General features: G+C 42.5%; 2 protein-coding genes across 2 annotated transcripts in view; both read right to left on the bottom strand.

The window, feature by feature from the left end:
• LOC131748043 (von Willebrand factor A domain-containing protein 2-like) overlaps positions 1–19,473 on the bottom strand; it is a 37,413-nt gene extending 17,940 nt beyond the window's left edge. The window contains 5 exon segments of the mRNA XM_059050146.2: positions 7,549–7,645; positions 10,635–10,643; positions 13,289–13,426; positions 14,757–14,831; positions 19,390–19,473. Of these exon segments, the coding sequence (XP_058906129.1) occupies positions 7,549–7,645; positions 10,635–10,643; positions 13,289–13,426; positions 14,757–14,831; positions 19,390–19,441 (371 nt within the window). The 5' untranslated portion in view covers positions 19,442–19,473.
• A 4,103-nt stretch (positions 19,474–23,576) lies between these two features.
• Positions 23,577–27,347, bottom strand: part of LOC131748042 (tudor domain-containing protein 1-like) — a 35,239-nt gene continuing 31,468 nt past the window's right edge. The window contains 4 exon segments of the mRNA XM_067023188.1: positions 23,577–23,669; positions 23,750–23,796; positions 24,435–24,662; positions 25,860–26,027. Coding sequence (XP_066879289.1) covers positions 23,577–23,669; positions 23,750–23,796; positions 24,435–24,662; positions 25,860–26,027 — 536 coding nt within the window.

Raw genomic sequence — 27,347 nt, 5'->3', positions numbered from 1 at the left:
ACCATTTTAAAGTATAAATGTGGTTTTTAGTATAATTCAGAGTTGTACAACCATCACCACTACCTAAGTCCAAACTATTTTCATCACTCCAAAAAGAAGCTTTATACCTATTAGCAGTCATATCCTGCCTCCCCACATCCCCTGGAAATGACTAATCTACTTTCTGTCTCCACAGATTTGCCCATTTTAGACTATTTCATATAAATGAAATCATACAATACGTGACCTTTTACATCTGGCTTGTTTCACTTAGCATTTTAGTTAAGCATCTTGCCTCTTGGCCATTTTGATGTCTTCTTTGGAAAAATGTCTACTTAGTTCTCCTGCCCATTTTTAACCAGATTGTTGGGTTTTTTGTTATTGCTTGTATGAGTTCTTTATATATTTTGGATAATAACACCTTACCTGATATATGGTTTGCAAAATTTTTCTCCAGTTCTGTAGGCTGCCTTTTCATTTTGTTGTTTCTTTTGCTGTGCATAAGCTTTTGAGTTTTATGTAGTCCTATCTGTTCATTTTTGCTTTTATGACTAAATTACATTTTGTGTACCCATTCATCCACTGGATTTTTGGCTATCATAAATAATACTGCTGTGAACATCACTGTACATGTTTTTGTGCAGGCATATGTCTTTGATTCTCTTGGAGTGGAATTCCTAGGACATGTGGTAACTCTATGTTTAACATTTTGAGGAACTGCTGTACTGTTTTCCAAAGTTGCTGTACCACTTTACAATCCTACCAGCAGCGTATGAGGGCTCCAATTTCTCCACATCTGTCAACACTTGTTATTGTCTGTCTTTCATTTTATCCCTCCTAGTGAGTGTGAAGTTGTATCTCATTTTGGTTTTGATTTGTATTTCCTTAATGACTAATGATGTTGAGCATCTTTTCATGTGCTTATTGGCCATTTATATATCTTCTCTGGAGAAAAGTCTACTTACAAGGTTTCTTATTGAGATGGTGAAAATATTCTAAAATTAAATGATTGTAATAGTTGGATAACCCTGAAAATATACTAAAAACCACTGAATTGTACACATTGAAGGTGTGAACTTTACAGTATTTTAATTATATCTCAAAGCTGCTTTAAATAAATTAGTGTGTATAACACTCTTAGGCCAGGGGGCAGTGGGAAGAGACCTTTTAAAAGTGCCGATTCTAAGTATCACTGCCCAGAGTGATTCAGCAGGTGTGGAGACAGCCAGGCACCTGCACTTTAACATACTCCCTAGGCAATTCTGACTCAGACCATCTGACCAAAGACCTCACTTTGACAAGTACTGCTCAGCGTGCCTGGGCCCAAGATACAGAACTGAGGATGCCACTGTTCTCTATGGGAACCATTCGTGGAGGCCCCAAGGGTAGAAGGCTCCAAGGGAACATGGAAAGGTCAATGTACACTAATATCACTTTTAAAAAACATATTAACGTGCTTTTTCCTTTGAACTTTCTTGTACTTGACTTGCTGCTCATTCTGCACCCAAGGTCAGAGGAAAGGGCTGGGATAAACAACCTAAGATGAAGTCACTGAGGATGGGGGCAGTAACAAGATGGCTGGGTAGAAGGACGTGAGCTCACCCCCTCTCACGAAAACACCAAAATTACAACTAACTGCTGAACAACCATTGACAAAAAACTGCTGGAACTTACCAAAAAGGATATCCTACATCCAAAGACAAAGAAGAAGCCACAACAAGATGGTAGGAGGGGCACAACTGCAATAAAATCAAATCCCATACCCACTGGGTGGGCAACCCACAAACTGGAAGATAATTATATCTCAGAGGTTCTCCTATAGGAGTGAAAGTTCTGAGCCCCATGTCAGGCTCCCCAGCCTGCAGGTCTGGCATCAGGAGGAGGAGCTCCCAGAGCATCTGGCTTTGAAGGCCAGCAGGGTTTGATCACAGGAGCTCCACAGGACTGGGGTAACAGATACTCCACTCTTGGAGGACACACACAAGGTCTTGTGCACACCAGGACCCAGGGGAAAAAGCAGTGACCTCATAAGAGCCTGGGTCGGACCTACCTGCTGGTATCAGAGGTGGGGGTAATTACCTTAAACATAAACAGATTAAATGCTCCAAAAAAAGACAGACTGGCTGAAATGGATACAAAAACAAGACCCATGTATATACTGTCTACAACAGACCCACTTAAGATCTAGGGATACATACAGGCTAAAAGTGAGTAAATGGAAAAAGGTATTCCATGCAAATGGAAATCAAAAGACAGCTAGATTAGCAATGCTCAGATCAGACAAAACAGACTTTAAAATAAAGACTGTTACAAGAGATAAAGAAGGATACTACACAATGATCAAGGGATCAATCCAAGAAGAAGATATAACAATTGTAAACATATATGCACCCAACATAGGAGCCCCTCAATATATAAGGCAAATACTAACAGCCATAAAAGGAGAAATCAACAGTAACACAATAATGGGGGAGGGGGCTTTAACACACCACTTTCATCGAAGGACAGATCACCCAGACAGAAAATCAATGAGACACGGGCCTTAAATGACACATTAGACCAGACGGACTTAACTGGTATTTATAGAGTATACTGTCCAAAAGCAGCAGAACACACATTCGTTTCAAGCGCACGTGGAACATTTTCCAGGGCTGATCACATGCTAGGCTACAAAGCAAACCACGGTAAGTTTAAGAAAACTGAAATCATATCGAGCATCTTTTCTGACCACAATGTGATGAGAATAGAAATAATAACAAGAAAGAAGCTGTAAAAAACACAAACACGGGGCTTCCCTGGTGGCACAGTGGTTGAGAGTCTGCCTGCTGATGCAGGGGACACAGGTTCGTGCCCTGGTCCAGGAAGATCCCACATGCTGCGGAGTGGATAGTCCCGTGAGCCATGGCCGCTAAGCCTGCACGTCTGGAGCCTGTGCTCCGCAATGGGAGAGGCCAGCGTACCGCTAAAAAACAAAACAAAAAACCAAAAAAACCCCACAAACACGTGGAGGTTAAACAATACGCTACTAAACAACCAATGGATCACTGAAGAGATCAAAGAGGAAATCCAAAAATACCTAGAGACAAAGGAAAATGAAAGTATGACAATCCAAAACCTACAGGATGCAGCAAAAGCAGTTCTAAGAGGGAAGTTTATAGCAATACAATCTTACCTCAGGAAACAAGAAAAATCCCCACTAAATAACCTAACCTTACACCTAAAGCAATTAGAGAAAGAAGAACAAACAAAACCCAAAGTCATTAGAAGGAAAGAAATCATAAAGATTAGAGCAGAAATAAATGAAATTGAGACAAAGAAAGTGATAGAAAAGATCAATGAAACTAAATGCTGGTCCCTTGAAAAGATAAGCAAAATTGATAAACCTTTAATCAGACTCATCAAGAAAAAAAGGGAGCAGGCTCAAATCAATAAAATTAGAAATGAAGAAGTTACAACTGACACCAAAGAAATACAAAGGATCATAAGAGACTACTACAAGCAACTATATGCCAATAAAATGGACAACCTAGAAGAAATGGACAAATTTTTGAAAGATACAATCTCCCAAGACTGAACCATGAAGAAATAAAAAATATGAACAGACCGATCACAAGTACTGAAATTGAAACTGTGATTTTAAAACTCCCAACAAACAAAAGTCCAGGACCAAATGGCTTCACGGGTGAATTCTATCAAACATTTAGAGAAGAGTTAACACCTATCCTTCTGAAACTTTTCCAAAAAACTGCAGAGGAAGGAACACTCCCAAACTCATTCTATGAGGCCACCATCACCTTGATACCAAAACCAGACAAAGATACCACAAAAAAAGAAAATTACAGGTCAACATCACTGATGAACACAGACACAAAAATCCTCAATAAAATACTAGCAAACCGAATCCAACAATACACTAAAAGGATCATATGCCATGATGCAAGGATCGTGGTATATCTCAGGGATGCAACAAGGTATATCCCAGGGATGCAAGGATTTTTCAATATCCACAAATCAATCACTGTGATATACCACATTAACAAACTGAAGAATAAAAACTGTTTGGTCATCTCAATAGATGCAGAAAAAGCTTTTGACAAAATTCAATACCAATTTATGATGAAAACTCTCCAGAAAGTGGGCATAGAGGGAACTTAACTCAACATAATAAAGGCCATATATGACAAACCCACAGCCTGCATCGTTCTCAATGGTGAAAACTGAAAGCATTTCCTCTAAGATCAGGAACAAGACAAGGATGTCCACTCTCTCCACTTTTATTCAACATAGTTTTGGAAGTCCTAGCCACGGCAATCAGAGAAGAAGAAATAAAATGAATTCACATTGGAAAAGAAGTAAAACTGTCACAATCTGCAGATGACATGATACTATACATAGAAAATCCTAAAAGAAAACTACTAGAGCTCATGAATGAATTCGGTAAAGTTGCAGTATACAAAATTAATACACAGAAATCTGTTGTATGTCTATACACTAACAACAAAAGATCAGAAAGAGAAATTAAAGAAACAATCCCATTTCTCATTGCATCAAAAAGAATAAAATACCTAGGTAAACCTACCTAAGGAGGCAAAAGACCTGTACTCCAAAAACTATATGACGCTGATGAAAGAAACTGAAGCTGACACAAACAGATGGAAATATATATCATGTTCTTGGACTGGAAGAATCGATATTGTCAAAATGACTATATTATCACAAGGATGCTACAGATTCAATGCAATCCCTATCAAATTACCAATGGCATTTTTCACAGAACTATAACAAAAAAATTTTAATTTGTATGGACCCCGAATAGCCAAAGCAATCTTTTTTTTTTTTTTTCCGGAACGTGGGCCTCTCACTGTTGTGGCCTCTCCCATTGCAGAGCACAGGCTCTGGACGCGCAGGCTCAGTGGCCATGGCTCACAGGCCCAGCCGCTCCGTGGCACGTGGGATCTTCCCGGACCTGGGCACGTACCCGTGTCTCCTGCATCGGCAGGCGGGCTCTCAATCACTGCGCCACCAGGGAAGCCCCAGAGCAATCTTAAGAAACAAAAATGACACTGAAGGAATCAGGTTCCCTGACTTCAGACTATACTACAAAGCTACAGTAATTAAAACAGTGTATACTGGCACAAAAACAGAGATATCGATCAATGGAACCAGATAGAAAGCCCAGAAATAAACCTATCAATTAATCTATGACAAAGGAGGCAAGACTACACAATGAAGAAAATACAGTCTCTTCAATAAATGGTGCTGGGAAAACTGGACAGCTACATGTAAAACAATGAAATTAGAACATTCTCTAACACCATACAAAAAAAAATTCAAAATGGATTACAGAGCTAAATGTAAGACTGGATACTATAAAACTCTTAGAGGAAAACATAGGCAGAACACCCTTTGACATGAATCACAGCAGTACCTTTTTTGAGCCATCTCCTGGAGTAATGGATATAAAGACAAAAATAAACAAATGGGACCTAATTAAACTCAAAAGCTTTTGTGCAGCAAAAGAAACCATAAACAAAGCGAAAATACAGCCCACAGAATGAGAGAAAATATTTGCAAATGATGTAACCAACAAGGGATTAACCTTCAAAGTTTACAAAAAGCTCATGCAGCTCAATATCAGCAAAACAAACAACCCAATCAAAAACTGGACAGAAGACCTAAATAGACATTTCTCCAAAGAAGACATACAGATGGCCAACAGGCACAAGATGTTCAACATCGCCAATTATTAAAGAAATGCAAATCAAAACTATAATGAGATATCACCTCACACCAGTGAGAATGGCCATCATCAGAAAGTCTACAAACAATAAATGTTGGAGAGAGTGTGGAGAAAAGGGAACCCTCCAACACTGTTGGTGGGAATGTAAATTGGTACAGCCACTAAGGAAAACAGTATGGAGGTTCCTTAAAAAAACTAAAAATAGAGCTACCATATGATCCAGCAATCCCACTCCTGGGCATATTTCCAGAGAAAACCATGGTTCGAAAGGATACATGCACCCCAATGTTCATTGCAGTGCTGTTTACAATAGCCAAGACATGGAAACAACCTAAATGTCCATTGACAGAGGAATGAATAAAGATGATGTGATATGCACAATGGAATGTTACTCTGCTATAAAAGAATGAAATAATGCCATCTGTAGCAACATGGATGGATGTAGAGATTATCATACTAAGTGAAGTAAGTCAGACAAAAACAAATATATGATATCACTTATTTGGAAGTGGAAATGATGATACAAATGAACTTATGCATAAAAGACTCAGACGTGGAAAACAAACTTATGGTTACTAAAGGGGAAAGGTGGGGATAGGGATAAATTGGGCGTTTGGGGTTGACATATACACACTACTCTATTTAAAATAGATAACCAACAAGGACCTACTGTGTAGCACTAGGAACTGTGCTCAGTATTCTGTAATAACCTAAATGAGAAAAGAATCTAAGAAAGAATAGATATATGTATATGTATAACTGAATCACTTTTCTGTACACCTGAAACTAACACAACATTGTAAATCAACTATGGTCCAATATAAAATAAAAATTTTAAGAAAAGTCACTGGGGGTCTCTGGGACCTGTAGGACACCGAGAGTTCCTGCTGTGTTCAGTGTGGGGATTCTGGCTTATTGAGAGCACTGGGGACCTACAGTGGCCTGAGGCCTATTAAAGGACCTCAGAGCCTTTGCAAGTGGAGGTGACGGCTGTACATGGCTGGGACCATGGACTTGAGTGGAACTTCAGGTCCACTAGTGCAAGAGGCAGCAGGGGGCAAAGAAGATCCAGAGATCAGAGTGGCAGGTGACAAATAAAGGCATTCCTCTGTGAGGGCTTATGAAGAACACTGTGTGTGTGTATGTACATGTACATACATGCATGTGTATAATATAACACACATTTATATCCATGTAGCTGTATATGGTATGTATATAATACACACATATAAAACATTTATACATAAAATATATGTATACACATATATGTATGTGCATATACACACATCAGCTGACTTGTGAGTAAAATTATGACTCACTACATATATATATACATTTATAGGATGTATATGTGTATGAGCACACAAACAGAAATTCGTCATGTTTAAAGTGCTCTCAGTAACAGAGGACCACTTAGTCTTTTTAGATCACAAAAATGAGGCTCCAAGAAGCATGGTGAATTCTCCTGGCTGTGTGGTCACCAGGGACAGAACTGGGAGAAGGACCCAGGGTTCTTCCTACCACCTCATGCTCTTAACCTGTCTCCACCTTCGCTAGCCCTTTCTCCCAGCTGACAGCCACACACAGTAACAGCAAATCTTCTTTTATTTTAACTTGCATTTAAGTTTCCACCTGGGACATTATCATGTAATAAGGGGCAGCTTTAAGAAGGGAATTCTTATCACCCGCTGCTCTCGCTCGGCTGGGCTTTTGGAAGCCAGGCCACAGCCTCTCTCTCTGTGAGGTCAAGAGCAGGCCCAACCCTTCAAGGGACGACTCTAAAAGCAGCTAGCTTCATCCTAACCACGGCAGTGTCTGATCGTACTTACCTGAAAACCATCCTCCTGATTCTTGCCTTCACTTCCTGTTGGGTTGAAAATGCATCCATGGGGAATTCCAGACGAGGGGCAGAACTGAGCTGGACCGCTCCCACCCTGACGTGTAGTGGGAGACGGAGGGCCCCGGGGCCCGAGAGCAGGGTCAAGTCACAAACATCCCTGAGCGGAAAGAAGGGACGGGAAAGGTTAACGACCCTGCCTCCTGCCCACTCACAAATACCAGTGCTGGTATTTCTCTCGTCTCCTTAAAAGAAGGCTCCAGACTGAGAGGACAATCTGGAAGGAGACGGTCAAATCTGCCCCTGCTCCACACTGACCACCACCAATTCGACCCCCCTTCCAACAGCTCTCTGGGTGGAGCTGTGAGCTTTACAGTCTCTGCTCACACCTACTGCCTCCCAGGTGTAAGCACTGTTTTAAGCCTTCTCAACTCTTTACTACATTTAATCCACAGAGGTGCTATTCCTACCCACATCACTGCTGGAGAAACTAAAATAGAGGATACAGGTCTGGCCCAGGGCTAGTAAGAAAGGAGCGCGGCCTTTGGACTTGGTGCCTGTGATCTTCACTAAGCCTGTTACGCCAATCACCTTCTCAGCAGCCAGCACAAGACTTCAGCTAAACCCCCAACTAGGGGTGTTACAGAAGCTATCCGCAGCCACCACACACCCATCCTTGGTTGGTGGGCCCGCTCTTCCAGGCCTCCTCCTACCAAGCTAGGGAAAGGCCAGATCTCCAGGCCAGAGTCAGACTGGGGGACAAGCAGCTCCCTAATCGGAGAGGAGCACTATTGGAGCTGAAGTTCCTCTGTAGCGGAGGTTGTGAGAGCCACTGGCGAGTCCTGATTTTGCATCCTCATTCAGAAGGCCACAGGAAAAAATCCAATGCCTTGCAAAACTGGAGAAGGGAAACTGAGTAAAGTCATTCCCCGGATCCTTAAGAGTAGTGTGTGTCAAGCAGAGAAGGGTTTAAACATTTAAGCTTCCTCTTGAGGGCCTAACCCCTGCACCTAGTCATTGGCTCTCTAAACTCCTGGAGAAACTACATTCTCAGTTGCTATTCTCACAATTAACCCCGAATCTGGCCAAGATTGCAAACGGGTCAAGTGATTCCTATTTAAACAACGACGCTGATCTTTTCTTGCTCTGTGAGTTCCTTCACTGCTGATCCCTTAACAGGCCTGGCGCTTGGGAGCCAATCAAAGCACTTGGCCACACCAGGCCGGCTGCACCTGCTCCCAGGGAGCACAGCCCATTGGACCTTCCTCCCACAGGAGGAGCTGTTGGGACTCTTAAGTAGGAAGAAATTTAAGTCTTGGGTGGACATGTGAGGGAGAGGGACAGCGGAAAGCAGAGTAGTAGAGAACCTCAGGAAGGAGTTTCTGAAAAGTGACCCGTTTAAAATCTCCCTTGAATTTAGCATGTGATAAAGGGAGCATCTCAAACGATTGGGAAAAGATGGTACCGTCAGTAAGTGATTTGGGGACAACTGGATAGCCATCTGCAAAAGAATAAAGGATAAATTGCAAATGGATTCAAGGTTTAAATGTCAAAAATGTAACCATAAAAGTTCTAGAAAATTTGGAAGAATTCCTTTGTAACTTCAAAGTAGAAAAGACTTGCACTCCAGAAGTCGTAAAGGAAAACTGATAAATCTGAGTACATGAAGAAAACTTCTACAGGGCAAAACATATCATAACACAACCAAAAAACGAAGACAAAATGAAAAGTTATTTGCAACTCACGTCAGAGACAAAGGGTTAGTTTCCCCAATATATAAAGAGTGTCTAGGAATTGATATGTGTAAAGACCAACAATCTAACAGAAAAATGGGCCAAGGCTATGAACAGAGATCACAGAACAGGAAATACAAAATGGCTCTTTAATAAGAAAAGATGCTTGATTGTGTTGCTCTGAGATGTAGCAAAAAGCCAGATACAATGTTTGCAGGGGGAAACCAGTATTCTCAAACACTGCTACAAGAACATAAATGTTATGGCATCCATAGAGAGCAATTTGTCAATATTTATTGAAAATTACTAATGCATGGGGCTATCGGGAATTTATCCTACAGCTATATACTTCTACATGTGTGAAATGACATATTTACAAGCTCACAATATATTTGTAATAGTGGATGTCCATCAATAGGGGCTGGTTAACTAAACCTTGGTAAATCCTTACAATGGAACATTAATCAGCTATAAAAAATGATATCGTGTATATGCCTATATTAAGACCTATATTACCTATCTACCTAGATATGGAAAGACTTCCAAGATAATGTGAAGAGAAAAAGGCAAGGGATAAAACTGTGTGTATAGCATGCTACCCTTTGTGTTAAAAGGGCAAAAATTAGAATATATATTCATATTGCTTATATTTGCATGAAGCGACTCTGTAAGGATGCTCAAGACAGCAGGGGGGCGGGGCGGGGCAAATAGAAAATATGTGACTGGGAGGGATATTTTTCATTGAATGTCTTTTTTGAACCATGTGAATGAACGAATTAGTTTAAAAACTCCCTTGAGACCAACAGCTGGGTGTATTTATTTAAATTAAACAGGAAGGAGCCAACTTCAAAACAAAACAAGATGGAAACAGCTTGAGTCAGTAGTCATGGCATTTAATTTAATTGGTGGTTTGGGAGCAAAATAGTTACCTTTTATCTTTAGTTTACGTATGCTCAGAAGCAAGCCCGCCCAGATTTCTCACCACACTGTAATCACTCTGCTGCAATCATATTAGAGCCAGGAAGTGAACTTCTCAGCTTAAGGGTTGAGAGGAAGACTTTTTAAACACCTTAAATCCACCTCAAAACAGAGCCTCCATAAAAAAGCTTTAATTTATAGCTACTTAAAAATTTCTTTCTGGAAAGTAAAATTAGGTACAAATCAAATCCCTTGTACATGGAGATAAGACGATGACACCAAAATGCAGCAGCAAACACACAAAACCTGACGCCACAAGTCAGACTGAAGCATCTGAAATCACCCTAATGCAAAAACCCTTTGCTAGCAATTCCATCGAGTCTGAGAAGCTTGGAGGTGGAGGTTCTCATTTGCTCGTGAAATAGACACCCAACTCCTTTGCTCAACAGGTCTTGCTGTGAGAAAGTTTTCTCAGGACAAGCCAAATACAGCTCCATCAACACCCAGACTATGTCCTCTTAATAAAAGAGAGCCGCTAGGCACCCTCTTTCCCATGAAAATGATAATCAGGTTCCCTCACATGGAAAAGTCCAGGCCTCTCACTGTTCCGTCTCCTTGTTGTGGGCACTGTCTGGTTTGCCAATATCTAACCTAAAAATGCCACATTCTAGACGTGGTTTGGCAACATTGGGATTAAATTCTCTGAAATCTGGGGACCTGTGTGTTGAGATAGTTGCTCCCAACAGCACCACCCATCAAGTTTTTCTGTCATAGTTTTCTTACCCTCTCTTTGAGGATGCTGAATTCCATCAGCACCCCCACTTCTGCATACACAGATACACAGACACACACCACCATGTTGCCTGCTGTCCACGTGCTACATGATTGTGACAGCAGAATGTGAAGTCCTGGGCTGAGAGCCAAAAGCACCAGTTCTTCCAAGCTTAGCTCTCTTCTAAGATTGCTTTGTGACCCTAGGCAGTCACTTAGCCTCTCTGAGCCTGTTTCTTCAGTTGTAAAACATTCTCTAATAATCCATACAACTCTTCCCTTCCAACTTGCCATCTGCTGGGGTCTCCAGGTCACCCATTTCAGGACATACTATATCCATGCCAAGGTCAACAGTGTTTGATCTTTATGGCTCTTCCTCCATGAAAAAAATAGTGAAACTTCATAGAGAATCACTTCCTTTTAAAATCAGGGCCCTGTGTATAGGAGGGTAGAGATTCAGCTGCCCTTGGCCCTGACCCTCTGAGGGTCTGTGATGGGTTGACTTCACGGTTGGAACTTCCAGGCTGTTCACGCCTCGATGGAATGATGTCAGCTATAACCATGCAAGACGGCCTGAGGTCCAGGGTAATGTGCTCACTCTCCGCAAATGACAGGTCATTCTGGAGAAAATCTGGCCCTCATTAAAAGCCATTATTTTGCTCCTAAATCCTAGAGGTTTTTCTAGGATTAACCCAGGAATGTCATCTTGGAAAACCACTTCCTTCCTCGACCTGTATGTGACCAGCCCCTAATTCAAGTAATTATAGCTTTCCAGACCAAAATGCTCTCCTTAAATTTACTTGATTTTTGAGTCAGTTCACATGGTTCAAAATCCATAAAGTATAAAGATGTTTATACCGATGGGCCTCCCCCTGGACTTGTGCCCCATCTGCTCAGTTCCCACCCTCTCCCTCAATGGGAAACCGCTGCTCTTAGCCTCTTACAAATCCCTCCAGAGTTTCTTCATGCACATACAGATGAATACAAATATAGACTCTTTTCATCTCCATTTTTCATAAAAGGTAACACATTATACATACCATTTGCACCTTATTTTTACACTCAATTTGTTTTGGTGTCTTTCCACATCAGCGATTTTCCTCATTCACTTTCTAAAGCTGCCCTGTGTTTCATTATATGAAGACACCATAATAGATTTACCTGTCCCCTGTGAGCAGGCCTTTAGGTTGCCTGAAATCTTTTACAATTACAAACAACACTGCAATGAATAATGTGAATAACTTCATATGTGCATTATTTTGCACCTGTGGGAGTATCTGTAGAATAAAATACTGAGTCAAAGGGTCCCAGCCTTTGTAATTTTGATAGACACTGTTATCAAAATTCCTCTATAGAGAGGCTGCACATTCCCACCAGCAGTGCATGAGAACACCGGTTTCCTACAGACTTGCCAATGGAGCATGACACCAAACTTTGGATTTTTTATAACCTAGTTAAGTGAAAAATGGTATATCGGTCAGAGATTTGCTATTACATTGAGTGAGGCTGGGCATCTTTTCCTATGTCAAAGGGCCATCTGTGTTTCATTTTCTGGGAACTATCGGTGTTCACTGCCTGTTTTTCTGTTGAGTTGTTCCAAAATGCCCCTTTAGCAACAAGAGCCACAGCTAGCACACTGCTGACATTTAAGACTTGCTATTTGAAACAAGGAAGAACAAGAAATGAAGATACTGGCTGGATTGATTAGGCAGGAGCTGTTCCTTTCAAGTGAACAGAGAGGGTAGGAGCTGTGTTTCATATTACGTCTCTAGTCTTCAGAGGCAGTTATAGCTTTTGTCTGCCAGCATGCTTTATCATTCCCACTGTTCTGCAAACACAACCTCTCTTTCTAGTGGGAAATCCAAGCATTCTTCCCCACCGCAAGAATGAGGATAAGCACATGACTCAGGTTTGGCCAGACAAGCTCTTCCCTTTGACTTCTGTGATTGGTCAAAGGACTGTCATGTGACCTATGCCTGTCCAATCAGAGCCCTCCCTGGGACTTCTGCCAGCTCTACAGGGTAAGAAGTCTACTTTCTTTTTCCTGGGGTGACTACCTTGAGGGACAATGTAGGGCAACTTTGCTATGTAAGGAAAACCTGCCTGGGAAGGAAGCCAACAGGGGGAAGCAAAATGGAGAGGAGGAGAAGAAGAGAGGGATTGAGTCCCTGGATTCCATCATGCCTAGAACCAGGATTCACCTCCTTAGTCTTCCTGGTTCCACAAGCCAGTAAATGCCCTCTTCTGAAGATAGAATTTCTGTCACTTGCAGCCAAAGACGCCCTCATACAAAGACAACAAGACTTGCACTCACCCTCCTGGGGTTGATGTCCAGAGCATCACAGACTGTGATGGCAAAGCGCTTGGACCTTTCAAAGCTCCCTTTCCCAATGCTGTGAGAGCCATCGATCAGAAACAGGACGTCCGCTGCAGCCAAGCACCACATCACTAGGGGAGAGGGGGGACAGAATGGGTGACAATCAGCTTCCCTACAGTCTGGTCCCCAAAAGATCTTACTCCCAAAGCAGAGTGGAGGCGGAAACAACCTTGTGGGGGGTCAAGCTCCTCTAAGCCCAATGGGGGAAATAACACTGGAGAAATTCTGGGCCAGAGGCAGCCCTCCTCTGCAGCACGGAGCACCCACCTACCATGAGTACAACTCATGAAAGTCTGTATACTAATGGAAGAGTCTAATTCAACAAGACTAACTGAGCCGTATGAGAGGAGGGGCTACTGGGCCAGTGAGGGATACCCAAGAGCCTTGGTTCCTGCCCTCAGGGGTCACAATCTTGTCTGGGACACAGCCGGGCACCCTGGTTCATAAGGCTGCATTACCCAAGAGTCTAATAATGATAACCGGCACTGACTGCATCGTTCCTATATGCCAGGTGCTGCTTTAAACACTTTATATGTACTAATTTATGTAATTCTCATAACCACCTTGAGATATACTATTTCTTTATATTTCAACAATTATATTGAGATAATATTCACATACCATACCAGTCACCCATTTAAAGTATACACTTCAATGGTTTTTAGTATATTTACAGATATATTTATCCCCATCACAATCAATTTTAGAATATTTTCCATCTCCTCAAAAGGAAACCCTGTACTCTTTTGCTATCATATCAGCTCTCTAGCCCCGTACCTCCACCCTTAAACAGATCTACAACCTGCATTCCCATTGGAGAGATAAGGAGAGCAGGGCACAGGGCAATTAAGGAATTTCCTAAGGCCAAAGTACCAGAAAGTGGTGGGGCCAGGAATCAAACTGAGGCCGTCCACAGGTGTGGCTCCAGAGTCCACACCCTATCACTTCACCAGGAAGATGCAAGAGAGCAGAAGTCAAAGAAGCACCAATGAGAAGGCACCACCTGGTAGCAGCATGCAAGGGGGGTTTCACCAGAGAGGGAGGGAAGGGACTGCAGGGTCCCTAGGAGTGGGCGGGGTGGCTTGAACATGTGGAGGGGATGACAAGCAGGGAGGAAGAGAAGGAATATGGCAGCAGACGAGGCTGGCTGCGTAGATGGTGGTCACACAACAGAAGACCTTGAAGCATGGGCCAAGAAATTTGGCAGCAGGGATCTTCCTAGGGTTTTTACCCAGGAGAGGAACTTGGTCAGGCCCCTGTTTGGGGAAAATGACTCTGGCCACAGCATGAAAGAAGACAGGAGTGGGGCAGAAACTGTCTGGAGTAACGTGGCTTCTCTTGAGTCCATCACGCAGAGGCTGAAGTAGGTGTTCGGAGGGTTGAGTAAAAACGTGGGCTTACTTTTGCTGGCGACTGAAATATTCCAAATGGTCTCCTTGCTCACGTGGCCTTCCTGAAGAGGGAGGGATGGGGGCACTAGGAGAGAAAACACCAGAAGCAGTCATTATAAGGCAGAGAGGGGAGGAGTCTTAGTCTCCACGTTATATGATCAGGACGAACGGGTCACAAGAGAGAAAACAGGAATGTGAAAGAGTTTAATGATATTGTATCTTTAAAAGTACGAGATGGATAACATAAATAATTCCCTCTGCCCCCACCAATTGCCCCACTTCTATCAGGTATCTTTGCATTTAAATTTGGGTATTTTGAAGAGAAAAATTAAAAATATATACGGGGGGATATAGAGAGCCTGTGATTCTGATGAGTCTTGTCCCTGGGTAGGCATGATAACTGAGTGCCCCTCTGGGGTGTAGCATCTTGCCATAAACATTAACCTTGGATGTGAACAGACAATTCATAGAAGAAAGAGAATTCATGGAAAAGCACAAGGAAAATTTTCAAACAGGTGAGAAAGCACTTTAACTCAAACAATGGGATACCCTTTTAAATGTGAAATTTAGATGATCAAGCTTTACATTTAAATGTAACTGGGGAAAGATTAAATCAGGAAAAGCTTTTCCAGTGGTGGCACTATAAATTGGTACAACCCTTTTGGAAAACCATTTAGCCAAATGAATTAAGAGTCATCAAAGTGCTTAGGCTCCACAGTATCGCACCTGGGAATTGATCCAAAGGAAAAACAACTTTAGAGAAGGGAAAATGTGCACCAAGACACTCCCTTCAATGTTACTTGTTTCAGAGGAATGATGGTGGTAACAAATATCCAAAGAGATAGAACTCTCAGTAAACACTGATACATTCATTCAATGCAATTAATATGAACAAGGGCTAAAAAGTTTGGGGGTAGAAAGTTTGTGGATACATTTTTTTTTCTTCTATGTGATACCCAGTAAAATTGTAATGATGGCATATGAACCGCCAACAACAATTTTCAAAATAAACTTTGAGGGCAGGTAACATGCCAGGTGCTGAACAGCAAGCCAACCACGATGAAAGTTCTGAAGACAGTGAGGTGCCACTTGGAGGGATTATTTGAAAAGCCACCTGTGCGTGGTCACTGCCAGAAGAAGCAGACATGTAGATGCTTATAAACATCCATGTCCGCTGGGTAAACACAGTGGGCACAAAGTGAGGGTGGGTAAAGCCCAGGAGCCGGACAGGCCAGGAACGGGGCAGATGAAGGAATGTGAGATGGGGTTGGGGGGACTGCTGAGGAAAGAGGTAAAGGAGAGGGAGCCAGGCGGGGGTGGGGGTAGGGTAGGAATCACACAACACAGGGAAGTTGGGCTCAGGGGGATTTGCCCCTGCCAGGAAGGTGACCAGGAGGAGGACACCAAAAAATGATGTCAGGTTCTGGGGGGCATGCTTCTCGTTGGCAGCACCCCCTGGAGTTCATTAGGCCAGGGGTCTCCAACCCTCGGGCCATGGCCCGGTACTGGTCCATGACCGGTTAGGAACCGGACTGCACAGCAGGAGGTGCACAGCGGCAGGCTAGCAAGTGAAGCTTCATCTGTATTTAGAGCCGTTCCCCATTGCTCGCATTACCACCTGAGCTCCACCTCCTGTCAGCATTATGGTCAGTTGTATAATTATTTCATTATATATTACAATGTAATAATAATAGAAATAAAGTGCATAATAAATGTAATGCTCTTGAATCACCCCGAAACCATCCCCTCCATGCGGGCCCGTGGAAAAATTGTCTTCCACAAAACTAACTTTTGTTAGTCTATTGTGTACCCCAGCAGTCCCCAACGGCTGGTCCCAGCTCCACCTTCTGTGGCTCCTCTACATTCACTAGTCCCTGAAAAACAAACTAAACTAGTGTCTACTTCTCCCCCGACCATACCTTTGAGTTTCTGCTCACCTGATATGCCCTCCCCTTAATCTCTACTCGAGAAGATGGTTCTAGGCCAAAATGCTGAACCAGCCATTAGCTCCACAGTCAAAAGTTGTCAGACAGGTAAGTATATGTCATGAAGTCCAAGAAAGTCCACCACTGCCATTTTGCCACCAGAGGCAGAAACAAGACATAAACTACAATACAGACAGTAGACTGAATTAAAGAAAAAAAAAATCCACTTCCATAAAACACATGGCAGACGCTGGGACAGAAGCAGAGGCAACACCTACCCCCCAAACTCCAAAAACAAAAGATCACAAAAATCACTCAGTAATTCAGCAAATTGGTCCTCCAGGAAATGGAGGCTTTCTGCGTCAGTGCACTCGACATCATCAAGATCTTGTCAACTTGGGGGGGTTCCTGCTGCAGCCCATCCCGTGACGCGGTGCTGCTCCCATGAGCCCTGCACCCCCGGAAGTTCTCCGAGGGCAGGAACACCTCCACCTGTCCTCCACAGAGCCCAGCCCAGCTCTCTGCACACAGTTTGGCCAAATGAATTAAGAACTATAAAAATGCTCACATCCTTTGACTCTGTAGTCAAAGCCCGTAGGCACTAAGCTTTCCTGAATGAGCCCATGAATTACTGGCAAAGGGTCCAGGAGCTAAGGAATCCCTAAGGTCCTGTTCCTTTTAAAATGTCTTACCAGCAAATTCTCCAGCTGGAGACAGACCAGCCATCGCCCCGGATGGGAGGGAGAAGGTGCTCCGTGACCAGAGACCACTCACTACAGATGTAACTCTGCACCATGTGCCCAGCTGTCCTGGCAGGCGCCAGGCTTCAGGTGAGGCCTCCTTCAGGGGAGTGGGTACCGGGGTGATGTCCCCACTGCGCCCCTGTGAAACTACCTCAGGACTCTGCACAAGTCCCCATTGGAACAGGGAGCTGATGAACATGTGACTGTTGCTTCCTCCCCCAACCAAGTCAGCCCACACCTCTGAGGACCACCTACCTGGGGAGGGTGGGGGTAATGGATGGTGCTAAGAAGCTGGATGGGGAGGGGGTGGAGTGGGTGGCGGGTTTTTATCCCAGCCCTGCTACTGATAGCTGTGCAGCCCCAGGCAAATCACAGAATCTCTCTGGGCCTCCCCTGCCTCATCTGTACAACCTAGGGGTGGTCAGATCAAGTGCTCTATAAACTGGACAGGCTACAGAGGATAAAGTTCCACGATGAGCTAGAAGAAAACCTTTACTGTGCCTGGGCCCCCAGGGACCGCATTCGGGCCCTGTCCCCAAACACATCTCATTTTTCCCCAATTCCTTGGCCATGAAGCTACTGTGTTACATTCAGCACCCACATGGCTTCAAGAGAGGGGATAGGCGGGCTGGGCAAGCACAGCCTTCTTCCAGCCTCTCTTATCTCCCTGAGGCTCCGGAGAACAGGCAGGTGGTGACAGCAGCCAACGAGCAGAGAGTGTATGTACCCCTACTCACAGAAACACAGACCAGGGAAGAACTGGAAGAGACCGCAAGAGGACCCTGGGCTAGCCTCAGACAGCCACCCAGCCCACTGGTCCTTACTCGCTGGACGACAATCCACAAAACACACTATTCCTTTCTACCATCTCATATTTCAAAGGGGCTAGGACTTGGGAGGGCCAAAGTGGGAAGTAAACAGAAAATTGATTTGCTCCATAATTCATTCATTAATCTGCTCCTTGAGCACCAACTATGTGCCAAGCTCAGTGCTAGGAGCCAAGATCACACAGTAAGTGGTGAATGAAGAATAGGCAGTCTCTTTCTCATGGAGCTTATGTCCAGTAGAGAAGATGGACATTATTTTTTAAAAATTCACACAGAAATAAACTCATATCTCTGTTAAGTGCTACACAGCAGAGAAATTCTACACTACAGGAGGTTTTAATAGGGGGATCTGACCTGATCTGGGGGTCCAGGAGGAACTGTGCTGGGTGCTGGAAGATGAATAGGAGTTTACCAGAATAGCAGTGTTGGGGTGAGGTGATGATCCAGGCAGAGAGGCCACCATAATTGAGAACCCGTAGGATGGGAGGGAGCAAGGGCGCTGGGCAGGCCTGGAAGGAGTGTGGGCTGCAACACAAAGGCTGGACAGAGGGGGCTCCAGAGGGGACACCAGGTGGCACAGGATCAGATCAGGCAGGGCCTCTATTTTTAATTTCTTTTTTTGATGTGGACCACTTTTTGAAGTCTTTACTGAATTTGTTACAATATTGATTCCTTTTTTTTTCTTTTTTCTTAATGTTTTGTTTTTTGTCCCCAGGCATGTGGGATCTTAGCTCCCCAATCAGGGATCGAACCCGCACCCCCTGCATTGGAAGTTGAAGTCTTAACCACTGGACCACCAGGGAAGTCCCATGCAGGGCCTCTTAAGAGCAATAGGACATCACTTAAAAGTTTCAGGTAGGGGATAGGAGAGGAGAGAGGTCCAGACATGATTAGATTTGCATTTTGAAATGGCGATGTGTGAAAAACAGGATGGATGGGAACCAGGAGAATCCAAGGAGATTGGAGACCAGTAAGGAGGCTACTGCAGTGGTCCAAGCACCAGATGATGGGGCTTAGAGTAGGCAGGTGGCCGTGGAGTGGAGAAACACAAATGCACTCGAGAACTTTACAAGTTAAAATCAACAGGACGTGAGGCAAACCAAACCCCTCAACACCTTAACCCGTGCCCCATAACCAAGAAGACTTACCTTCGGCAAACAGGAAAATGCAGATGGCTTCCAGCAACAGGAAAGAGGGCATGTTGACATAACTATAGGGCCAGGACAAGAAAATAAAGCATCAGCAATCAGCTCTGTGAGCTCCTCAAGTCACACCTCCAAACAAGACCACAACGGCTCAGCCTTTCCCAGGGCACAGATATGACCCTAGAGGCTGCTCCTTGCCATGACTATAGTAGCCTGGAGAAGACTCAAATCCCCCAAACCCAGGGAAGACTACTCCAGTGACTCTAAAGGACAGCCTAACATCTTCCCCAGGCACCTACCTCCAAAGCCCCCAGCTCCTTCACAGACTCTGGCAATGTGTGCTGTGTCCAGAGTTAAGAGACCCGGGGTCCTGCTCGGCCTCGGCCCTGACCAGCCACGTGACCCTGGGGAAAGCCCCTCCCTCTTAGCAGATCCATTTCTTCACAAGGAGTTAGATTCTGATAGACTGAAGATTTGATTTCAAAGTCTTCATTTTCTGAAACCGAGTAAGGTCTCCCAGCCCACACTTTCTAAATTACTTAAAAACAGTAACATGGCTGAGGAAGAAAAAAAGTGGTTTTTTTGTTGCCTAATGCTTACAGTATGGGTAAAATTCAGTTACATGGGGCCTGATTACTTATCGATTTTTGAGGGAGATATTAAGGATGGGAAGTGAGAGCTTTTCTTGAGAAACCATAGACCATAACGTTGATTCCATAAGGGCAGTTATCTGAGGTTTACTTCTAATTTTAGCTGTGAGGCCTGGAAATGCAATATTATCATTTTGATTACAAAGATATGGTGCACAATTCAGACAGACTTATATTTTGTTAAGTATACATGTTGTGTAAGAACTGAAAGGGATCATATAGATGAAATTTAGACTTTTTCCCCCAGCATAATTCAGCAGGTGAAAAAAATCTAAAAATATCTTAACAATAGGTTCTAGAAATTTTATTTTTTGTCCTTTGGGATGCAATACATTCAAGATCTCACCCTATAGTTTTTCTGCATTAAACATAAATCACAGCAAGATCTTTTTTGATCCACCTCCTAAAGTAATGAAAATAAAAACAAGAATAAACAAATGGGACCTACTGAAACTTAAAAGCTTTTGCACAGCAAAGGAAACCGTAAACAAAACAAAAAGACAACCCTCAGAATGGGAGAAAATATTTGCCAATGAAGCAACTGACAAGGGATTAATCTCCAAAGTATACAAACAGCCCATGAGCTCAATATCAAAAAAACAAATAACCCAATCAAAAAATGGGCAGAAGATCTAAATAGACATTTCTCCAAAGAAGACATATAGATGGCCAAAAAGCACAAGAAAAGATGCTCAACATCAGAAATTATTAGAGAAATTCAAATCAAAACTACAATGAGGCATCACCTCACACGGGTCAGAATGGCCATCATCAAAAAATCTACAAACAATAAATGCTGGAGAGGGTGTGGAGAAAAGGGAACCCTCTTGACTATTGGTGGGAATGTAAATTGATGCAGCCACTATGGAGAACAGTTTGGAGGTTCCTTAAAAAACTAAAAATAGAACTACCATATGACCCACCAATCCCACTCCTGGGAATATACCCAGAGAAAATCATGGTTTAAAAGGATACATGCAGACTTCCCTGGTGGTGCAGTGGTTGAGTCCACCTGCCAATGCAGGGGACACGGGTTCGTGCCCCGGTCCGGGTAAGATCCCACATGCCGCGGAGTGGCTGGGCCCGTGAGCCATGGCCACTGAGCCTGTGCGTCTGGAGCCTGTGCTCCACAACGGGAGAGGCCACAACAGTGAGAGGCCCGTGTAACACACACACACACACACACACACACACACACACACACACACACACACACAAAGTTTCTAAGAAACAAAAACACAAGATGCTGTACTTTCTCTCGTAAGTCTAGCCTTCGCTGTTTCCTTTCTCTTAAGTGTTGATCTCCAAGAGAGTGTTTCTGCAAGAGAAAAATCAACTATCATTATGCCTTATATAAAAACTCAATTACCATGGTTCTTAATTTCTATCTTAAGTAAAAGCAAACCAAATATTCACTTTTAACTGAAATTAATTCAAATGTGCCAGCTAAAAAAAAATTCACCGCCACAGTAGCAGTGCTTTATGTCCAATACAGCTGTCTGTACTCCCCTTCACAGATATAAAATACAGCTGTTTGCTCTCCTCCAGATATAAAAAATATTTTTATTAACTTGTATGCTGAAATACTTACGACTTTTGAATAATAGATTACAGAGTTTTATGTTCTCATCACCACATCACTCCTAGTTTAGCAATTTTACAATAAAATTACTAACAAATTAAAACAAATTTCTCCAGAGATGATGAAACACTGAAACTTTAAGCACACTTTATCTTTCTCTAGGAAGAATAATTTAAACAATTATCCAACTATATTTTCACCACAATGAAGTGAAGCGTGCTTAAGGAACCATGTAAGGAATTTTTTCTAGTAAAATAACCCCGTAGTTTCTTGCCCTCCAGAACTGATCTAATCTAAAATGATATTGTAGCACAGCTACAGGTAAGCAGCAAATGGCGGTACAGAGAATTCAGCTTGCATCATAAGACCTACTTTCCAGTCTGTGTGTGTGGTTTTTTGGGCAGCCATTTAACCTCCTTGAGCCTTCACCTCCCTCATCTATAAAATGAGGCCTACCTTCTTTTAATCTTCTGGGCACTGTGAAGATTAAATATGTGACTATTAAATAATGCACTACTCAAATATAAGGTATTACACTGTACTCAGAGGTAGACAAACTATGTATTTATTCCTGCAGTAGGGGTAAAGCCAGTTCAACCACTACGCTTTAAATCAAGTGGTTTTTTTTTTTAAAGTAATGTCTTCAATCTATTTAGAAACAACAGAAAATACAGGTTTCATCTGAAGTTGTGTACCCAAACACACTCAATATTCTTATGGGGAAAAAAGCTTATTGCACACATATAAAGATTAAAGCACATACTGTTAGTCAACTTGATTAGGAATATGATGATTTGGCACTAGGACTAAATTCCAGAAGTTCATGTCATTGCATGCTCCTCAATCTATGAAATTTAAATTATCATTAAATTTAAGATTTTAAACTCAAGTATGGTACACAAAACAGCAGTATTAAAACTTTATGTATTAGAAAGGACTGAAAGTTGTAACTGGCAAGTCAGCATTTATTAAAAATAACCCAAAACTTGTGAAGTAAAATAAATCTCAAAATAAATCATGAGAATCAAAACTCTTGATCTTGCATAAATTATATTTAGCTTAGAACTTAGTCATACTTTCTTAGAAACAGAAACAAAACAACTGTCCATTATCTTGTGGAGAATAGGTTTGACCCCAGTAGGCAGCTCCTTGAGAGTTGCTACACCCAGAGCCCCAGAGAGCAGGAGGACCTTGGGAGCTACTTGCAAATGGTCAGATACAAACTGCACATTAGCCAGCAAGAGTGCACATACTGAGTAAGTCAAAGAACCTTTGCTTTTAGCTAGAATTCTATCAATTCAAAGTCGCGAGGACAATTTCATTTTGATGAGAAGTTCTAATTGGCTACTGATCACAAAACAATTTCCGAGGGCCACCTTAGAACAAAGGATCCCAGGCACTATATAAAAAGCAGGGGAACCACTATTCAAAATCCACCAATGTAGTCTTTAACCACTAGAGTCACTGCAGCCGAAAAAGGAAGAGTATGTTTTGTTTCAAAATGAAATATACTATCAGTACAGCCCATTTTCTGTTCTTGGCCTCTTAGAACCTCTTCACAAAAAGTGCTAAATGTTTTTTTTTTAATAGAAGTACGTACAAGGGAGAGTTAATTTCACTCCAGACACAACGAATTTCAGGCTAAGCTTGACCTCACAACAATTTTTACAAGTCCCTGCAAATATCATCAAGAGCTGTCTCTATGTCAAACACATTAAGGAAAGGACGCTGCAACCCGGACAGCCCTGGACTCAGTCCCACCAGCAGTGTCAAAGGGAGCTTACCAAACAAAACCTAGGAAGACAGCAGAAACACTACAGCCAGACCTCAGATCATTAGACTGCAGAATAAAGAACAGCCTCAAAACGGGTGTCACCCCATTAGCTCTGCCATGACAACATGACTGGAGATGTCCTGCTGGGGGTAACCCAAGTGCAAAAACATCAAATTTAACTTACTTAACTTTTTAACAATTTTTTCATTTCAGTAAATTTGTTTTGATTGGTTGGATTGTTTAAGAGGAAGAGAAGAATCTGTTCATGTTTTTCAACCTGAACGTGAGAAGAAATGGTGTTATTTCATTCCTAAAAATGTTGGGAGTAAAATTTCACTTAAAGGAAATTTTACCCACTTGTTTCTGTAGCTCTGAGCAGCAGCAATTCATACTGTTCACCTTTTCTAAAAAGCAAATGCAAAAAGCTATTAGACAACTAACACTATAAATAACAGGCAAAACAAAAACCTACAGTCTGAACATATACAGATCTGCCCCTCAGGGCAGATCCTTTCCAACTACAAAGGACTTGATCAATTAATTTTTCATTTGGGCTTTATGTTATCTACTCCTGTCCTGGGTTTTAACAAATGAGTGCCCTTACCTCCGAGGTTTCAGGTCTTTTGCCTATCATACACGGGATATCTCTTTTTGGTTGAGGGCAGGTCTGCCAAAGCATCATCTTATGAAATAACCAGTAAGATCCATTTTCAAATACGTGAGTTCTTCTCACTTTGATCAGGATCAAAAGGAAGTTGGAAGCTACTCTGAAAGCTTGACATTTCTAAAGCTCTCAGCATCAATTCTATCAACAGTGTTGCTGAGCCTGATCTAAGGAAAATCTGGACTGGGAGGCCTGCTTCCTACCAGATGACTCCTCTGAGGTGGCAACATGAGTTAGCACCCTGCCGCTGGATTTGTAGAGGATGATGACAGAGTGAACGTGGCCACGGAGAATAAGGAAAGATCAGGTCAACTAAATTGATTACATCTTTTCTTGGCTACACTTACATCTGCTATTAATTAAACTTGAAAAAAATACCTTAATTTAAAGCACTTTGCTTTTTAGATGTGATGTTTTTTGCCAGACCATACATCACCAGCTTATCAGCTATATTGACAGTACCATTCTCAGAACACTTCTCAACTGACACTGTGTGGACATTCTTGATAAATCCTTTTACAGAAAGCATTATATTCTGATTCAACATGAAATTTTTCAGTATCTCTATTATTAATTGAGAACAGTTTTCATTCAATTCCATGGGTCCTGGAAAAAAATTGAATATTAGAGTTAAACTTCAAGTTCCTGAAAAATGATATTTAGATCAATTATCTAAGGATAATAAGCAAAAGGTTCACTGATTTTAGCTAGGTTTAGGTATGCTTTGATGTACTACTGCTGTTGCATTCAAAAAATTCAAACTTAATAAATATTCCTCAATCCCTACTATGTCAAGCACTAATTTAGGTCTAGAAGCCACAAAACAGACAAATGTCTGCCTTTGTGGACTTATATTCTAATGGTAGAAGCAAACAATAATAAAGATAATTTTCCAACTCTCTGAGTCAAAACCAAAGCAGACTGTGAGGAAATCAGTGTGTTATTATCTACTGGGACCTCTGGGTAAAGAAATCAGGAGTAAGAATAAAACGCTACTTTAGCATTTTAGCTTTTATTCAAATTCCAACTGAAGGGCTGAATAAATACGCAGATATGGTATGAATAGGAAGGTAGCCCCCAAATGGTGCCATTTGAATGTCTCTAGCCTCTGTGACAAAGCAGAAAGACGCCCCCCCACTCCCCGCGCACAAGAGGTCAGATGACTGACCCCAGTTCACCCTGGCCCTGCCACTTAACTAGTTTTGCAGCCTGAGGCAAACCAGAATCTCTGAGCCTTGACTCTCTGAAACTAATCTGTAAAACAAAGATGGAACAAATGAACGTAATTTTTGTGAGATGAAAGAATAATAAAAGGTATGAGATTTTTTGGTAAACTCTGCTTGATATTTAGAAATCTGGGCCCTTGCTTAAAATACCCGTTTTTTTAATTTTTAATTTTATTTTTGTTTGTGTTGGGTCTTCATTGCTGCACGTGGGCTCTCTCTAGTTGCAGTGAGCAGGGGCTACTCTTCGTTGCAGTGTGCAGGCTTCTCATTGCAGTGGCTTCTCTTGCTGTGGAGCAGGGGCTCTAGGCGTGCAGGCTTCAGTAGTTGTGGCATGTGGGTTCAGTAGTTGTGGCTCACGGGCTCTAGAGCACAGGTTCCGTAGTTGTGGCACACGGGCTCAGCTGCTCCACGGCATGTGGGATCTTCCCCGACCAGGGCTCGAACCCATTGGCAGGCGGACTCTTAACCACCACGCCACCAGGGAAGTCCTAAAATACCCATTTGTTTCAGACTTAGTGCTATAATAGAGAAAAAAATCCCACAGACACCCAAATTGGAAAGTGACTTAATTGTCTACCTTCAAGGGAACATTTAATAATTTGGAAAGGAAGCTCCAGGTGGCTGGCAGAGATTGGCTGCACTCTACAAAGAGGCAGAGTTTCAATGTTTCCATAGTCTGCATAGAGCACTTTCACATCAGCAGCTGACGTCCCCAGAACAATGGCACGGTACCAGAAATCATCACCTGAAAATAGAGGAATCTCAGGCGAGAAGCTACATTCAATGATGCCCTCCTCCTTTAAGATGGTTATCCACAGTTACATTTACATCACTTAGAAATTCACACCAAGATTTCTGACTTCACGCCAAGGAGTCTAGATTAAATACGTGCATTACATCTACTCCTTGCAGATTCTACTCAAAAGACAGTTACAAGACTAAATAGAAAAAGGCCTAAAATCACAAGGATAGAGAACAAGAAGGAAGACAATGTTAATAGTGGAAGGTGGAAAGCAAATATGAGTGGAAATGATTTGGCAGAGCTCAACTAAAGCTGGGTGTAAAGAGGCCAAGAAGCTGGGAACATATGTATATGTATAACTGATTCACTTTGTTGTAAAGGAGAAACTAACACACTATTGTAAAACAGTTATACTCAAATAAAGATGTTAAAAAAAAAAAAGAAGAAGAAGCCAAGAAGCATCTCAGTTTGCATCTCAAATCCTCAAGCAATCAAGGCTCAATAATTGATGCTACTCATTAAAAAGTTGGAGCAAAGATGGAGATGAAACGGGGATTGGATAACGGAAGCAGAGTTGCTTCCCCGAGGCATGTGAATAAACTTTAGTTTATAAACACATTTACATGTAATATCTATTTTTAAAGTTGCTGAAGAGAATGATCAGTTTTATGTTTACGTGTTTTAATAACGCTTAGAAAATACCCCCCCCTTTCAGGTAACTGATCCTACCCACGGGCAGAAGACTGGTTTCCTCTCCAGAGAGGATGAACCAGAAAGACTACAGACTGGGGAACATGAGGCAGAGCAGAGGAGGGAGTTTACAAGAACCCTGTCAGGCAAGCTACGCACTCCAGGCAGGAGACGACCACCTCAAGCAAAACCACTTCAAGACACAGGCATCAAGAGTTCCCAGTGAAACGGCAGAGCCAGGTCACCCTACAGGAAAGTCCACTAAGCAGACAAGCTCTGCCTGTGCACAAAGGAACTTCCAATTAGCTTCTTAGGGCTTCACCTTACATAAACGAGCAGCGAAGGATGACCAGATAGTAGAAGAAAGTTTCTGACATGAAAGAGAAGACCAAAACAAACAGGAACTCAAGGAAACAGACCCAAAGACGGAGAAGACCATGAAAATTAAAAGAATAATATTAACATCCTCGGAGAAATGACCTTCCATCCTTGAAGCAAGTACAAGACAGTTATTAAAAACCACACACTTGGGCTTCCCTGGTGGCGCAGTGGTTGAGGGTCCGCCTGCCGATGCAGGGGACGAGGGTTCATGCCCCGGTCCGGGAAGATCCCACATGCCGCGGAGCGGCTGGG

The sequence above is a fragment of the Kogia breviceps genome, chromosome X (genome assembly GCF_026419965.1).
Source record: "Kogia breviceps isolate mKogBre1 chromosome X, mKogBre1 haplotype 1, whole genome shotgun sequence".
NCBI classification, from domain to species: domain Eukaryota; kingdom Metazoa; phylum Chordata; class Mammalia; order Artiodactyla; family Physeteridae; genus Kogia; species Kogia breviceps.
Note: the sequence above shows the minus strand (reverse complement) of the source record. Positions and strands in the feature narration are given on the sequence as shown.